General features: G+C 45.9%; 3 protein-coding genes across 5 annotated transcripts; 2 read left to right on the forward strand and 1 right to left on the reverse strand.

Moving 5' to 3' along the window:
• Positions 1–254: 254 nt before the first annotated feature.
• On the forward strand, positions 255–1,666 carry LOC101773777 (BTB/POZ and MATH domain-containing protein 1). Its single transcript, XM_014805760.2, has one exon. The coding sequence runs from the start codon at positions 335–337 to the stop codon at positions 1,439–1,441; it is 1,107 nt and encodes a 368-aa protein (XP_014661246.1). The 5' UTR covers positions 255–334; the 3' UTR covers positions 1,442–1,666.
• Positions 1,667–3,197: 1,531 nt separating this feature from the next.
• LOC101774178 (nucleolar protein 14) lies at positions 3,198–9,611 on the forward strand. 2 transcript variants are annotated; one of them, XM_012843052.3, is made up of 14 exons: positions 3,198–3,504; positions 3,587–3,721; positions 3,933–4,065; positions 4,605–4,687; positions 4,777–4,839; positions 5,628–5,801; positions 6,136–6,264; positions 6,504–7,148; positions 7,256–7,448; positions 7,534–7,727; positions 8,006–8,110; positions 8,187–8,329; positions 8,405–8,683; positions 8,819–9,611. In XM_012843052.3, the coding sequence occupies exons 1-14, from the start codon at positions 3,253–3,255 to the stop codon at positions 9,087–9,089; spliced, it is 2,799 nt and encodes a 932-aa protein (XP_012698506.1). In that variant the 5' UTR covers positions 3,198–3,252; the 3' UTR covers positions 9,090–9,611. The 2 variants fall into 2 exon arrangements, with proteins under 2 accessions (XP_012698506.1, XP_004982473.1); XM_004982416.3 differs by having other exon boundaries at positions 3,199–3,504; positions 4,780–4,839.
• A 1,056-nt stretch (positions 9,612–10,667) lies between these two features.
• On the reverse strand, positions 10,668–13,653 carry LOC101774584 (ACT domain-containing protein ACR4). 2 transcript variants are annotated; one of them, XM_012843010.3, is made up of 8 exons: positions 13,252–13,653; positions 12,890–12,962; positions 12,696–12,741; positions 12,482–12,596; positions 12,290–12,354; positions 11,603–12,202; positions 11,412–11,516; positions 10,668–11,293 (listed from the first exon to the last, which is right to left on the reverse strand). In XM_012843010.3, the coding sequence occupies exons 1-8, from the start codon at positions 13,262–13,264 to the stop codon at positions 10,961–10,963; spliced, it is 1,350 nt and encodes a 449-aa protein (XP_012698464.1). In that variant the 5' UTR covers positions 13,265–13,653; the 3' UTR covers positions 10,668–10,960. The 2 variants fall into 2 exon arrangements, with proteins under 2 accessions (XP_012698464.1, XP_004982474.1); XM_004982417.4 differs by having other exon boundaries at positions 12,290–12,369; positions 13,252–13,651.
• Between the last annotated feature and the right edge of the window lie 1,302 nt (positions 13,654–14,955).

Consider the following 14,955-nt stretch of genomic DNA (forward strand, 5'->3'; position numbering starts at 1 on the left):
TCCATCTCCCACCCCATGAATTTAAGATAGGCTTATATCTAAACTTTGGAAAGTTATAGAATGCCACATTCCAACATAAATTAGCCTACTCCATTAAATAGATTCCAATTCCTTCAAAATGAAGGAACCCAAACGGGACCTTAATGTAATTACCATCGCATCAAATTACAGTAATCTCTCATAGTCTTATCCTCTCTCGCTCATATATATACTACATATAAACCAGCTTGATGTGCATGATGAAATCCCTTGGTGCCAAAACTTGATCGGGCAGAGTGATCTGATCTCCCACGGACCAGGGGAGCCAAGAGCTCTCATTGGTCCTTCTCCTTTCATGTCGACGGCCGCGTCCACCACCAGCGGCGGCACGCCGCTGCGGTCGGCGTCAGCCATCGTCGCCGTGACCGAGAGCGGCCAGCACCTGCTGAGGATCGACGGCTACTCCCACACCACGGGTATCCCCACCGGCAGCGACATCAAGTCCTCACCTTTCCGCGTCGGAGGCCACAGCTGGCGCATCAGCTACTACCCTGGCGCCCAAACCTCGTCGTGGCCCTACTACAACTGCATCTCCCTCTCCCTCCGGCTCGACGACGACGCTGCCAAGCCCCAGGGCGTCGTCAGAGCCCGGCACTCGTTCAGCTTGCTCGATCGCGAGGGAAAGCCGGGGCCCTACTTCACCAACAACGGGAACAAAACCCTCGCCAATTGGGGCACCCCGGCCTTCATCCACAGGAGCGAGCTCGAGACATCCGAGCACCTCCATGGCGACAGCTTCACGATAAGGTGCGACGTCACGGTCGTGAAGGATATCCAGACGAAGAGCGTCGGCGCAGCACCGGCGGTGCCGCCGCCGCCGGACCTGAACCGTGACCTGGGCGGCCTCCTCGCCACCGGGGAGGCCGCGGACGTGGCGTTCGAGGTGGACGGCAAGGCTTTCATGGCGCACCGCTGCGTGCTCATGGCCCGATCCCCGGTGTTCCGCGCCGAGCTATCCGGCCTGCAGGCGGCGGCCGAGGGGAGCACGGCCGGCGGCGGCTCTGTCATCACCGTGCGGATCGAGGACATGGAAGCACAGGATTTCGAGGCTTTGCTCCGCTACGTGTACACCGACTCGTTGCCGGAGGAGATGGAAGAACAAGGGGAAGCGGCGGCGATGCTCCCGGACCTGGTTGCGGCGGCGAACAGGTACGAGATGGAGAGGCTAAGGCTGCTCTGTGAAGACAAGCTGCGCGAGCTCGTGGACGTGAGGACCGTGGCGCTCATGCTCGTGTTCGCCGGGGAGCACCATTGCCATGGGCTTAAGGAGGCGTGCTTGCGATTCCTCGATGATCCGGCAAATCTAAGAGAGGTCGTGAAGGTGAACGGTCTCGAGCATCTGAGCAAGAGCTGCCCCTCCGTTGTGGAGGACCTGATCGCCAAGCTTGCTGCAGCACCGTAGACGTGTTCCAACTGGTTCCTGGCAGGGTACATTCTTGATTCTTCAGTGGCTGGAACTATGGATGAAGACGCTATATGTATATGGTGAAGCAAATGTTAAAAAGAAATGATCGAATGGGTGGTACGTAAGATAATAAAGCACTAAAGGATATACCAACTTGTAATAAAGTCAAAGAGTTAAATACGCCATGAGTACATAAAATTGGTGAGTGAGTGCGTTTGGATACATTATCAAATTGCTTATTTGAAAACAACAACTTAGCAGGTGGGTGCGTATAAGTCACCGGAATAACACATGGGCAAAAGATCACCATGTAGGAAGCTTGCATGTTAGTTGATGTTTTTTTAAAGAAATTCTTGCTTATATCATAATTTATTTAAGTTGAGGAGGGTTAGTTTTCAGGTTTTGTTTATAGGACATTTTAGCCCAACAATGTTGAAAAATATTTTAAATTATATATTCGATAAAATTATTCATTTTTAGAGTGAAATGAAATAATATAAAAACAAGGAATATGTTTGGCGTTCACATAATTGATTTGATTTTAGAATAATATAAAACAAGTTGAAGACAAGAGAGGCGGGAATCCTAGACGGTATAATCGACTTGATTTTTAACATGTTGTGTGTTAGACTGCAATTAGAGTGTAGGTGTGAGTTGAGATTCAATGGGCAGTGAGTGTAAAGGTGCGGATATACGGAGGAGTGCTTAATATTTCCCATTACGCATTACCTAAGGCCAAAACCCTCTAAGCCTTTCCGTAAAATTATTTTTTTCCTCCGTCAATATATAAGCTGCCTAAGTAGGCAAATTTACACGCGAGTCTAATTGTAAAACGAGCAAATAAACTAATGACCAGTTTGCAATAGTGCTGCGTGATGGGTTATACACACATCAGCGTCAAATGTAGCCTAGGCGGCATTTTTTTTACATGTGTCATCCGTGACCTATTTGCACCCACCCGCCAAATTTTTCTCTCAAATAAGCAATTTGAGAGATGATGTACCTAAGCGCACCCCTCATCAAGTTTATGTACTAATGATGCATTTAACTCTAAGTCAAAACTACTAAACAGATGTCATCCCCGGCATAATCCCTCCAAAAAAATGTCAATTAATCCAAAAAATTATTTTACATGACCCTGAATAAAAGTAGTTGAATTATTTTTAAGACCCCGTTTTCTTCCACTGACTTATTTTTAGCACCCGTCACATCGAATGTTTAGATACTAATTAGGAGTATTAAACGTAGACTATTTACAAAACCCATTACATAAGACGAATCTAAACGGCGAGACGAATCTATTAAGCCTAATTAGTTCATGATTTGACAATGTGTTGCTACAGTAAACATTTGCTAATGATGGATTAATTAGGCGTAATTAGGCTTCATAGATTCGTCTCGCCGTTTAGATTCGTCTTATGTAATGGGTTTTATAAATAGTTTACATTAAATACTCCTAATTAGTATCTAAACATTTGATGTGACACGTGCTAAAATAAGTCAGTGGAAGAAAACGCCCCCTAAGTGAGCGGCCGCCGGGCAGGTCGGGGCTCAGGTGGTGAAAACGCCGGCCGGCGTCCTCCTGCCGTCCGTCCCTGACGCGCGCACAAGCTCAAGGTGGCCCACGGTGCTAGCCCAAATTATATTATTGGGCCTTGGCCCTCGGTGCATCCTGGCCCATGAATAAGAACCAGCCCAGGATTCCATCTCAGAAAGAACAGAGTTCAGCGGAGAACGAAATACAGAGAAACCTTTAAACCCTAGCGGCGGCCGTCACCAGTCCTCTCCCCTCCCCTGTCCCGGCGGCCATGGCGAAGACGAAGCCCATGGCGGCGGCGGCGGCGGCGGCGGGCGAGAAGAAGAAGAGCAAAGGGAAAAAGAAGGGAAAGAACGGCCCCGCCAAGGTGGCCATGAAGGCGCGCGGCGCGGCGGCGGCGGCGGAGGAGCGGAGCAACCCGTTCGAGGCTATCTGGTCGCGCCGCAAGTTCGACGTGCTCGGCAAGAAGCGCAAGGGCGAGGAGCAGCGCGTCTCGCGCTCCCGCTCCGAGGCCATCCGCAAGGTAAGCCGTCGGTATTTTGCTCAGCTTAGGCGGCGCTTCCGTCCATCGATTTGGTGGCTGATTCCGCTTGCCCTTGCCGCAGAGGGAGAACACGCTGCTCAAGGAGTTCGAGGAGAGCGCCAAGTCGTCCGTGTTCCACGACCGGCGTATCGGCGAGAGGGACGACACGCTGCCCGAGTTTGACAAGGCTGTCCTCCGCCAGCAGCGCGAGCGATTGGTATGTCGCGCCAAGAGATGGTTCATTTACACTCTTATTAAAGCTAGCACCATAATTTTAGCATTTCTCAAGGCATTGGCATGCTTTGACCTTGAAGACTAAGTGCAGACTAGATACGCATGTCATGCTACTAATGCTTAAAATGATGAATTCTAATGCCTAAAGACATGTTATGGTTTCTCAACCTTCCTGTTTTCTACTGACTTAATAGGCAAAGTTGAAACGAGAAAGTAAATACAATCTACCTGATGATGATGACGATGAAATCAATGTTCATAGCATGCTCTCGGAGAAGGATGATTTTGATGAAGAGGTGCCTTTTGATGATGAGAGTGATGAGGAAGGTGCGCTTGCAGTCCTCTCGTCTCTTGTATTGCAGCACAATCCAGAATCCACTTCAGTTTATCTGCCCTTTTATCCTGTACATTCCGCGATATTGTTTTTGTCTATGTATCTGCATATGCGATACGGGCATGCATTTTCTGTTTTGTATATCACGAATTTGTTTATAAAAACATTACTGTGAATTGGTTGCTAGACATAGGATCGTCTTGTTTCACCATGTTCTCCACACTCATATGTTGGTTTGCTTTTTGTTGATACAGAAACTGAAATAAAATTGCATTTTGATGTAGATGCATAAATTTGGCATGAGTACTTGTGATGTTTCAATAACTAAATCTCCTGTAGTTACCCATTTGCCTTGTGACAAACATCTGCTGAATTTTTTCTGACATTTTGAGTTTGTAACCTTAAGGATCACTTGGCAAAATGTTTCCTTTGTCGTATTATAGCATTATAAGGACTTTTTCTTCCCATCAATATCAGTTGATGTTATTGTTCCTATCTTGTTCATTGTGCCGTCAATCTTTGATAATTTCAGGTAAAATGGTTCTCTCAAAGAAGCGGCTATCTCTCCAAGGTGGTGACCGCCCTTCAGAGACTGATCTACCACAGGAAACACATGTAAGTTTCATAGCTCAGTTGGAAATTCTGATGTAAATTCAATTATCCGATCCATATGCTCTGGCCTCATTCTAGTTGCTTTGTGTTAGCAGGGGCATAAGAGCAAGAAGGAAGTTATGATGGAGATCATTTCAAAGAGTAAATTTTATAAGGTGGAGTATATGTACGACTTAATTATTCTGAATACATTATTTATTTTTGGATCAGTGTTTCCCTATGTGGTTGATGCCTTTTTGGTCTGGTTCTGTTACCTAGAACAACATCTATCCCTTTACCTATGGGTCCATTGTATGTTTGCCCTTCTGGCTTCTGCTGACATCTCAACTCTTGTCACTCTGAAGTGTCAAATTTGAAACAACTAGCTATTTGGTTTGAACTTATTATATTTTGATTGATGGTTTACTTGCATATGTTATAACTCTTGGTACCTTTTCTTCTCACAAACCTTTTCCTGAGGTATATGTCAACTTTTCTGACTTCTTCCCCTAGAGACATGCACTGGCCAAGGCTTCCACTTATGAAATGCTAATAACATACTCCCTCCATCCCACAAAATAAGTCATCCTAGAAATTTTAGGACAGATTAACAAGGAGGTAAGATGACCTCGATTGCCCCTATTTATTAGCCATATTTGGCGCTAATTGAGTGCTACATGCCCACATGCCAAGTTGAGTATAGTGACTTGTTTTTTGGGACAAATTTTGAATTGCAGAATGACTTGTTTTTTGGGATGGAGTACTTGTTTTAATGAATTATGCTACATATCTGCTGCTTTATGTTAAACCATATTTCATGCTGTCCATGGGTGCTCAGGTTCCCAATTTCACCTAGAAGACTTCCCGTTTTGCCATCAGCCTGTCATATTTTGTATTTCGTCAAAATTCTTAGTGGTGCCTGACATTTAGAGCATGGTTACACTATTTTCTTTATTTGATGCAGGCCCAAAAAGCGAAGGAGAGGGAAGAGGATGAGCATCTTGTAGATAAGTTAGACAGCAACTTTGCATCGTTGGCCCAGACACAGGCGTTATTGTCCTTGACAGAGTCAGCTAAGGTTAAGGTGAACAAAAGCGATTCAAGTGCTGGCTTGACAGGGAAGGAGATTTTTACCAAGGTAGTCATTCTTTGCACGATTGCATGAATCAAAATGTTCTGGTAGGCTGCTAGTACGGGTAGAACTGTAGATTGATGAGGATAGATGGGCTCAGTGGCTCATATGGGGCACTAGTCATTTTTCTCTAAGTGATTGGCTTGTGATGCAAGTGAGATCTGGGTATGTGTAACATCAGTGGTTTTGCATGATATCTTATGTTCACTTTGCTATTCCTCCCTGTTCACAGATTCTGGCTGTTTTCATGGACAACCTGCATGTTTACACTGTGGAATTGGTACTTTTTCAGTTCGCTATACTAAAGTAGCATATATTTTGTTATCTTATTACATGTCAGGCAAAGTCGGACACATATGAAAAACTGGTGAAAGAAATGGTGATGGATCAACGTGCCCGTCCATCAGACAGGACTAAAACCCCAGAGGAAATAGCAAAAGAAGAGAAAGAGCGTCTTGAGAAGTTGGAGGTTTGCTCGTTATTACTTTTGCAATGAATTCAACCATTGTTGCTCTTATTTAAAGCTTGCCTCCTCATAAGTTTGAGTTTAAGTTTCTTATCTGAATAGTATGAGTATGTTTTGCTGATCCAACATTCTATATGGTTATGTTTATTCTTGTAATGCTACTAAATGTGTGGTCTCTTTGTTTGTGGAGCAACGAAGTACTCCTGATATTGAATTGCTCTTGATGCTGGTCTCCGTTGTAGGAGGAGCGCCAAAAAAGAATGCTTGGAACTGCTGATTCATCTGATGAGGATGATGACAACGAGGATGATGACCACATGAAGCTGGATAACTCAAAACCTATATCTGGTGATGATCTTGGCGATTCCTTCACCGATGATTCAATAAGGAAGAAAAAGGGTTGGGTTGATGAAATTTATGAAAAGGAGGGTAGAAAGCTTGGTGATGATGCAGCAGCATCCGATGATGAAGAAAACGATGATGAACATGCTGATGATGATGAATCTGATGATGAGGAAGATGATGATGATGGTGAACAGGATTCAAGTGACAATGACTTCGGTAATATGTCTGCTAGAGATTGGGAGCAAAGTGACAATGATGAAGTTGATGTAGGGGACAATGAAATGGAGGATTTCCATGAGAAGGAACAAGAGATCAGTGGTAAAGTGGTGAAAAAAGATGCACAAAATTTGAAAAAAGAATCTAATGTGAAAACGCAAGTCAAGGATAGTGGCGTTCCTTTTGTTATCGACGCACCAAATAACCTCAAAGATCTATCCTCCTTGCTAGATGGTCGTTCTGAAACTGAAATAATTGAGATTATCAGTCGAATACGCACATGCAATTCAATAAGGCTTGCAGCTGAAAACCGAAGGAAAATGCAAGTACGTGATAGCCGTGTGCTTGATAGTTGAAGTGCTTGTGATATCTACTTCAGATTAGACCTTGTGGTTTCAATGCTTGTTCTCTAATGTTCAGATCCCTTTTCCAGGTTTTCTATGGTGTTCTCCTGCAGTACTTCGCAGTTTTAGCTACTCAAACTCCAGTAAAGTTCAAGATAATCAACACACTTGTTAAGCCGTTGATTGAGATGAGTGGAGAGACTCCATATTTTGCTGCCATTTGTGCAAGAGAGCGACTTATTCATACACGCACTCGTCTATGTGAAGATATTAAGGTTCCAGGTTCGTGGGATAAGACTTGCATGATTTATTGGAAATTGATTTTGTTCTCAATAATGCAGTATCTTACCATATTGCTTCCTTACAGGAAAAAACAGCTGGCCAAATTTGAAGACATTACTTCTCCTGAGAGTATGGTCTCTTACTTTCCCCTGCTCCGACTTCCGCCACGTTGTAGCAACTCCAATGCTTCTACTTATGTGCGAATATCTGATGCGATGCCCTATCCAATCTGGTCGAGATGTTGCTGTTGGTTCTTTCTTGTGTTCCATGGTGCTTGTGGTATGCTCTTAAACTTGTTTTAATTTCTTTTCTGGAATGCTAAAGATTGTCTGTTAAGAATCCTTCAAGATATTTTACCCAATTGAATGAATATTAATTGAACTTAGAAGCTGTAGCTGAATCTCCCTTTCATGCTCCAAGGAGGACAGAAACTAGTCCGGAAGTGGTCAATCACATAAATAATTAACATATGTATTAACATATGTATGGCCAAGTTTTCCATACCTTTTCTTTGACAATAGCATAAATAATTTTCTCTGCAAATTTTACATCTGCAGGCTACTAAAGAATCAAAGAAGTTCTGTCCTGAAGCTATTGCTTTTCTGCAATCTCTTTTGGTAACATCTCTTAAAGGAAAAGTAGGAACTCATCTGCACAATCAGGTAAATTCTAATTTAGGTGTGGAGCATAGTTTCTGCTAGTTCATTGATATTAAGCAAAATATCCTCTTGCTTGTAGATCAATGATCAATTTATGGAACTCAAGACACTTAAACCATGGCTCAGTATCCGTGAGCAAGTGCATGAGGTGAATCCAGTGAATATCCTTGAAATCATGGGCATGGATCCTGACGCCCCTTATTTCTCATCTGATGATTTTAAGTAAGCATGGGTCTCTTCATTACTGGATAGTGAATATTGTTTGTTCTTGTTATCTTACAGTTCATTTTCTGGCAGGGCTGGTGTACTCCTTTCTGTGGCCGAGTGTTTAAGAGGCTTTGTTATTATACATGAAGAACTAAGCTCTTTCCCAGAAATCTTCCTTCCAATATCCTCTCTGCTGCAAGAAATTTTGGATAAATCTGAAGTGTCTGGCCTGTTACGAGACATTTTCCATGAAGTCATTGACTTGATTAAAAAGAGAAGTGATGAACACCATGCTTCAAGAGAGCCACTCCAAATGCGGAAGAAGCTGCCTGAACCAATCAAGCAGTTGAATCCAAAATTCGAAGAGAAGTATGTATTTGTTGGTTTTGTGTTGTCAGTATATGACATATGCTCTCTTTTCTGTTTTGATCTGATGGGTCTAAGTTGGTTTATATAACATATAAATACATTATCTTTTTTTACCAATACTTCTTTTTTCTGCAGTTACATAAAGGGTCTTGATTATGATCCTGATCGAGATAGGGCACAAAGGAAGAAGATGAACAAACGCCTCAAGAGTGAGAAGAAGGGGGCAGCGCGTGAGCTGCGCAAAGATAATCATTTCCTCTATGCTGTGAAGGAGAAAGAGAGGATTAAGCAAGAGCAAGAGAAAGCTGAGCAGTTGGGAAAAAACCTAGCGTTCCTCCAAGAACAGGAAAGTGCTTTTAAATCTGGACAACTGGGGAAAGGAAAGGGCAGAAAAAGGAGGCGGTGACACTTTCACCGTATTCAGCAGTTCAGCCGATGTAAATATACGAGTTATGTTGCCCTTGCCACTCAGTTTGTGCATCCTCCTCCCGTGGTACTAGAAGTAGTGTGATCTGCTTTGTCTAACTTTGAGCTGGTGGACGCACCGAACTATAAAAGGAGATGGTCAAGATATCCCTGTTAGCCGTATAGAGCATACCCCCTTTCATAGCTTTGCCTGGAACAGCAACCATAGCTATCTGCAATGCTTCCAGCACTTTACAAGGGGTCTCGTTGATTCAACTGATTACCACACTTGGCAAAGGCTTTAGTTCTCTTGTTGCTCTGCTCTGTGCTATACTAGTGTGGCTGCAATTTTCATTAGCACAGTGAAGAGGTTTTTTCCCCCAGTTTTCTTGTACTCTGATATGTCAGCTGTATGGGTATGGCAATCTTGAAACACTGAACACAGTTTTGTACTAGTCATTTCCCCCATATTTGAAGCAAATCCTTGATCTGAAATTGAACTTCTGTAGCTGTTATGGCACCAGCATCACAGCCTCAAGTTACGCATGCTTTTGCACTCGGTTTGTCTTCTGCGTCGAAGGATTCCATAAAATTTTGTTTTGCCTTGAATATGCTCAAGTGCATCGATTCCTACATGTGGAGAGGAGCAAGGTCACAGTCATGCTCGTACTGTCTTGCTCTTGGCACTTGCATCTGCCTAACTGCTTACCAGACATGCCATTTCGCCATCTGAGACCATTCCACTGGAGTTCTCTGGTGAGGATGGCGTGCTTCTAATCCGCATTTGCGCCGATTTTCTCGGTGCAAAGCATGCAGGAGAAAGCTGCTTTGCTGTTCAGCAATGTCATGCTGGTGAAAGGCTCCACTCCTGACCTCGATGTGCATTATTAGTGCAGCTGCCTTTTGTGGATCAGATGTCACCGATCAAAAGCAGAAGTATGTGCTATCAGCCAATCATCGCAGGGGGGCCAAAAGCACCACTATTGAGATGGGCAAAGGGTGTAGCTTAGTCATTACAGACTAGAGAGGTCCCGGATTGTGACCAACATTCTCAGCTTACTCTTGAGCTGCCTATTTCTAGATCCTCATTTCAGCTACTCTTTTTGGCCCCTCACTCAGCTTTCAGCCACAGGCACAGGTCAGGCCACCATATCTCTAGGCAAAATGTGAGCAGGATGCAACGTCAGCTCCTCGTCATCGTCGATCAATTCCAATACCGGAGGTTATGTGATGGGTGGCATGATCACAGATGAGCCACAGAAGCTTGATACAGTTTTCTCTGCACCAGGGTAGGCCATCAGCACCAACTTGATGCAATCCATCCCCATCACCAAAGCTTCAGGCAAGGGGATAACCGCACGCTTTTTGACTACTGACCTGCATCTAGCCTCCAACCACAGAATGTGAAGCAGCCATTGCTGTCATGCAGATTCCAGTGGCCAGGACAACTGCAATAATCAACTTCAATAATTCGAGCAAAGCGAGCCAATTCGGCCTCTCATTTCGTGGAAGATATGTAAAGAGATTGCCACATGCCTTTTTCGCGTGAAAATATTTGGAAAAAAAGGCACCAGCTTTCTGAGGTGGCAACGATCTGGGATTCAATTATATCCTGTAATCTGTACAGCTTATATTTACATCCTTTATCTACATTATAAATGTATGTACAACGTGAGGTTGGCGAAACTGACTATATTTACAGATAACGATGATATATAAACATTCACATATGCTATCTAGACCCGAATACATCCTGCACCACTAGAACTGATTGGAGAACGCTTGCTCTTCCTGATCCCCCAGTTTCCCTGAATCTGGCTTCATGGCTAATGAATTTACATGGTGATTTTCAGGACATGGCAGGTGATGTGATCAGCACATGAACAAACCGAAGCTGTAGAGAGACCTCGGCCGGAACAAGTTGGCGAAGAGGAACCATGTGGGGGACTCTTTCTTCTGCGCCACCGGTGGCTCAGGCTGGCCTTTCACCTGGAGGTTCTGGCCGATGGCTTGCCTGATGGAGTCTATTGTCTTCTGATCGACCGCCTCACCTGCAGAGCCACGGACATAGAACGTGTTGACAGCCATCCTGCCTCTCGTGGTTACCTCTGCTCTGGTGACAGTCAGGCTGTTCTCGCGGAAGATGCGGGTGACCTCGGATAGTAGGCCGACCTTGTCATTAGTGCACAGCTCAAGTTTGACACCCTGGGACAGCAAAATGAGGAAGAAGAAAAAAAAAGGTGAATTTCAATTGCAAGCTGCATGACTAGTGGTTTTGCATATTTGGTAATGTGGTTTCAGATAAGAAGAATGGCATTGTTACCTCAGATACCCTCCGTTCAATGGCTGCTTCAAGACACTGGATGACTCGCAATCTCTCAGTTTCAGTGTTCATCGGTGATCCATTCACATGCCTTACATAGAATTCCTTCACAAGGGAAGCATCAATATAAATGTCAGTGTTTTCTTGAATAATGTTGATGAAGTGAGAGATGTCTGGGTCAGTGTGTTCACCTGGTAAGCTTGATTATCCTTGGCATCAATGTTTGCATGGAAAACAACATATTGCAGGTCTGTCAGAGTGCAAACCGTGTCAAACAGAAGCTTCGACCTGTCCTTGCACCGGATGGTCACCACCGAGTAGTCCTTGTCATTCCAGTTCCTCACGGTGACATTAGGCCTCTGAGACTGCTCTGGGGCCTGCCGCTGGAGCTGCTCATAGTCGCCGTCGTCAAGCATCATCTGGTGCAGCCTCCTCTCAGTGTGCATGGTGGCAGTCTCCGATGACACCGCCATGGCGGCTCCCCGGGACAGGTCACCTCCCCGAAGCAGGTATGACAACCTCTCCCTGATCCTCTCCAGCCTGTCGGGGTCTGTGACCGCCAGCCCAGTGTCCTCGTCGGTCACCCGCATCACAGCTGCTGCTCTTGTGTTGTGGGTCCAGATCTCGGCACTAACCACGTTGCACTTGAGGCTGGCAAGTACCGCGCTGACTTCAGAGAGCAGGCCTGGCCGGTCTGTCCCCATCAACTCGATGACATTGTGGTCAGCTGCAGCAGCAACGCCTACTGATCTCCGGCGTGAAGGTATGTATCTTGAATCTGCACCCAAGGACTAGAAATGTTCCAAGAATATGTGTTAGTAGTTGTAGGAGTAGACTACAAAGAAGGCATGATTGTTGACATGGTTGTATGATCATACTTTTCTGATGTAGTCTTCAATCTGCGCAAGGGTTACATCGTCTTTGATCTTCTTTCCTTCCTTATCTGTCACATTGAAGACTGAAAATAAAGCACAAGCAGGAAACTAAATTACCAAGTCTGTGTCTGGTTAGGTACAAAAGATGGACAACAAAAAACAGGAGCAATCAGGCCGTGCATAGTGGGAGCTCACCATCCATGAACCATCCACCATCTGAGGTAATATACGCCTTGCCTATGACAAGGTTGAGATCAATCATGACCTGGATCACCTCTAGCAGTATCCCATATTCATTTGCGCTGTCTACCTACAATCACAATAACATGGGGGAACATACCAGAATGGTAAGTTTCGATACCACGGAAATGAACTTAAGCGCGATTTAGCGAACAGCAGAATGTTATACCCTGACAATCGTGGCCTCTGCTGAGGACTCGTTGTCGATAACGATCCTGCAATCACCAAAATTGACCAGGGGTTAGGCATGACACGTGTGATTTTTCAACGCTAGCAATACTGCAGTGTGGAGGATTGATTCTTGTGGCGGGAGAGGAGAGGAGAGGAGGGAGGCGGCGGCATGTGAGCAATTAGGGAGCGCACCTTGGCGGGTTCATCTTGCGTATGAAGTTGTCGTACTCGTCGTCGCTGTCCCAAGTAGGGCCGTAGCCCTCATCTGCGCCCACAGCCAGGACAACCACATGGAAACCATTAACTCCCGCACAATTTTCTCGATGTACGGCGCAATAAGGCGGCAAGAAACGGGGATAAACATCATGTGGAATTCAAACGGGAAATGAATCTTAGCACCACCGGCCGTCGCCGGCGAGGGAAGCGGAAAGGAGGGAAGAGAGGCCACGGAGGACCGGCGCCGCGGCCCAATCCGTCAGAGGAAGGGAAGAAGCAAACAGTACACAGAGGCATACAGACAAAGGACAGAGAAGGAGAAAGAAAGGGATACCCACCCATGGAGGACATGGCCGGCCGGCCGGGGGAGAGGCCGAGACGCCGCCGGCAGCAGGGAGGGAAGAAGCAGGCAGCCAGGCACTGCAGCGCTCCTGCTCCCGAAACGAATGCTCCTCTTCTTGCCCCCGCTCCCTGTTCCCGAGTTCCTCTCTCACAGTGGTATGTATTTGTGTGCAGTGGGGAAGTGCGCGCGGGGACGGGCGTGTGGTTGGCTGGCGGCGATCCTACCTAGAGAGAGGAGAGAGGAGAGAGGAGAGATGAGAGAGTAGGTGGCGGAGAAGAGAGGGGTGGGATGGGATGTCCTGGGACTGTGGCCTCCTCTGCTCTGCTCCTCTCCTCTCGCCGGGAGGGGGCCGAGGGGGGGGTCGTTGCGCCGTGCGCTTTCTTTGCGCCTCCCTCCCCCCTGAAATCTTGGCTGGGATTGGGCCACGGCTTCTTCCACATGCCCGGTCCCCTTTTACGCGCACACCCCCGAGCTTCTCCCGTTTCGCTTCGTGCTCCGCCCGCCCCTCGAGCAACCCAACCGCCACCTGGAGAGCAGCAGCCACACTTGGCCGCTCCCCGCTGGGCCCCACGCCATGCACGGGGCGGATTCACTTCACACTCGACTAGTGCATATTCTTTTTTTCCCCCCCTTTTTGAGCGAAAAAAAAAGAGTCAAGTAGTATTGTACTAGTGCGGCCAAAAGCCTGGAGAAATTGTGGCACACGGGTGTATGAACAGGCATGCCGTTTATGCCCTTGTGCTGCGTGCTCGTCGGCGCCCAGGACGGTCTGGTTTTCTCGTTCTTTCGTTCGCGCACACGTGCCACTTGAAAGGACACTTTGTTTGGAGTGCCAGGATAAAAACATGGCCTGGTGTGCCGCTCCTACCAGAACCAGAGGAGCCTAAACTGTTTGGATAAAGACGTATCCTCCCGGCACCTAGGATAAAATGAAAAAAAAAACGATCGAAATTCGTTTCCCTTCTGATCGGGCATCTCCAACAGGGTAGCGTTGAGCTAGTTAAATTGATATTTTATTCACCGAACAGTCCAAAAAGTGCAACGCAACTTGAGGTGGAGCGACGGTCTCGCACATCTCCCGGCACTGCTTCCACTCACACAGCAAGTTGTTGCAGTTGGTTATCATGCATATGAAAATAATTCGCAAAAAAAAAATGTATATGAAAATAAAGGGTCGAAATTTTTCGGCAGGCCCAAAATTGCATCCATTATATAGGGAGAAAAGTATCTCCGGAGTCTAATTCAAATCAAGCTCTAGGGGTAATCCTATCTCAACTCTCAAGGGTGTCACAAAAGGAGAGGAAAAAAAAAAAGGAATCAACTAGGAACCCCAAAAAAATGTGTGTCACGACAGGGTCAAATGGAAGCACAAAATTTAATCGCCTCTTCAGCAGCCCCCTGAGCTGAGTCACGACAGGGTCAGCTCCTCATCACCCAATTAACCCGAAGAAGATTCTGGTAATAACCTGAGTTGGTTGCTGAACAAGACGAGCATCAAAAGGAGAAGAAAATGATTCAGATACTTCCACTAGTCCTACCACGATGACAAGCTTGATAATGACGCATTACCATGCAAGAAAAGCATGCAAAGAATAAAAACATATCATGATGTGACTAGGCTGCCTAGCTAGAGGCAGGCCAAGGAGTGATTAGTCGCGCTGTGAATTAGTTAGGGGAAAAAAGAAGGGAACACCTAACT

Source organism: Setaria italica, chromosome IX, assembly GCF_000263155.2.
Source record: "Setaria italica strain Yugu1 chromosome IX, Setaria_italica_v2.0, whole genome shotgun sequence".
Lineage (NCBI taxonomy): Eukaryota > Viridiplantae > Streptophyta > Magnoliopsida > Poales > Poaceae > Setaria > Setaria italica.

Coding starts and splice junctions, on each gene's coding strand:
- LOC101773777 (XM_014805760.2), top strand. CDS start 335: ATGTCGACGGCCGCGTCCACCACCAGCGGCGGCACGCCGCTGCGGTCG.
- LOC101774178 (XM_012843052.3), top strand. CDS start 3,253: ATGGCGAAGACGAAGCCCATGGCGGCGGCGGCGGCGGCGGCGGGCGAG. Junction 6,265..6,503: donor AGCGTCTTGAGAAGTTGGAG/GTTTGCTCGTTA, acceptor TCTCCGTTGTAG/GAGGAGCGCCAAAAAAGAAT. Junction 8,111..8,186: donor GAACTCATCTGCACAATCAG/GTAAATTCTAAT, acceptor TCTTGCTTGTAG/ATCAATGATCAATTTATGGA.
- LOC101774584 (XM_004982417.4), bottom strand. Junction 12,203..12,289: donor TTGAAGACTACATCAGAAAA/GTATGATCATAC, acceptor GAACATTTCTAG/TCCTTGGGTGCAGATTCAAG. Junction 11,517..11,602: donor AGGATAATCAAGCTTACCAG/GTGAACACACTG, acceptor TCCCTTGTGAAG/GAATTCTATGTAAGGCATGT.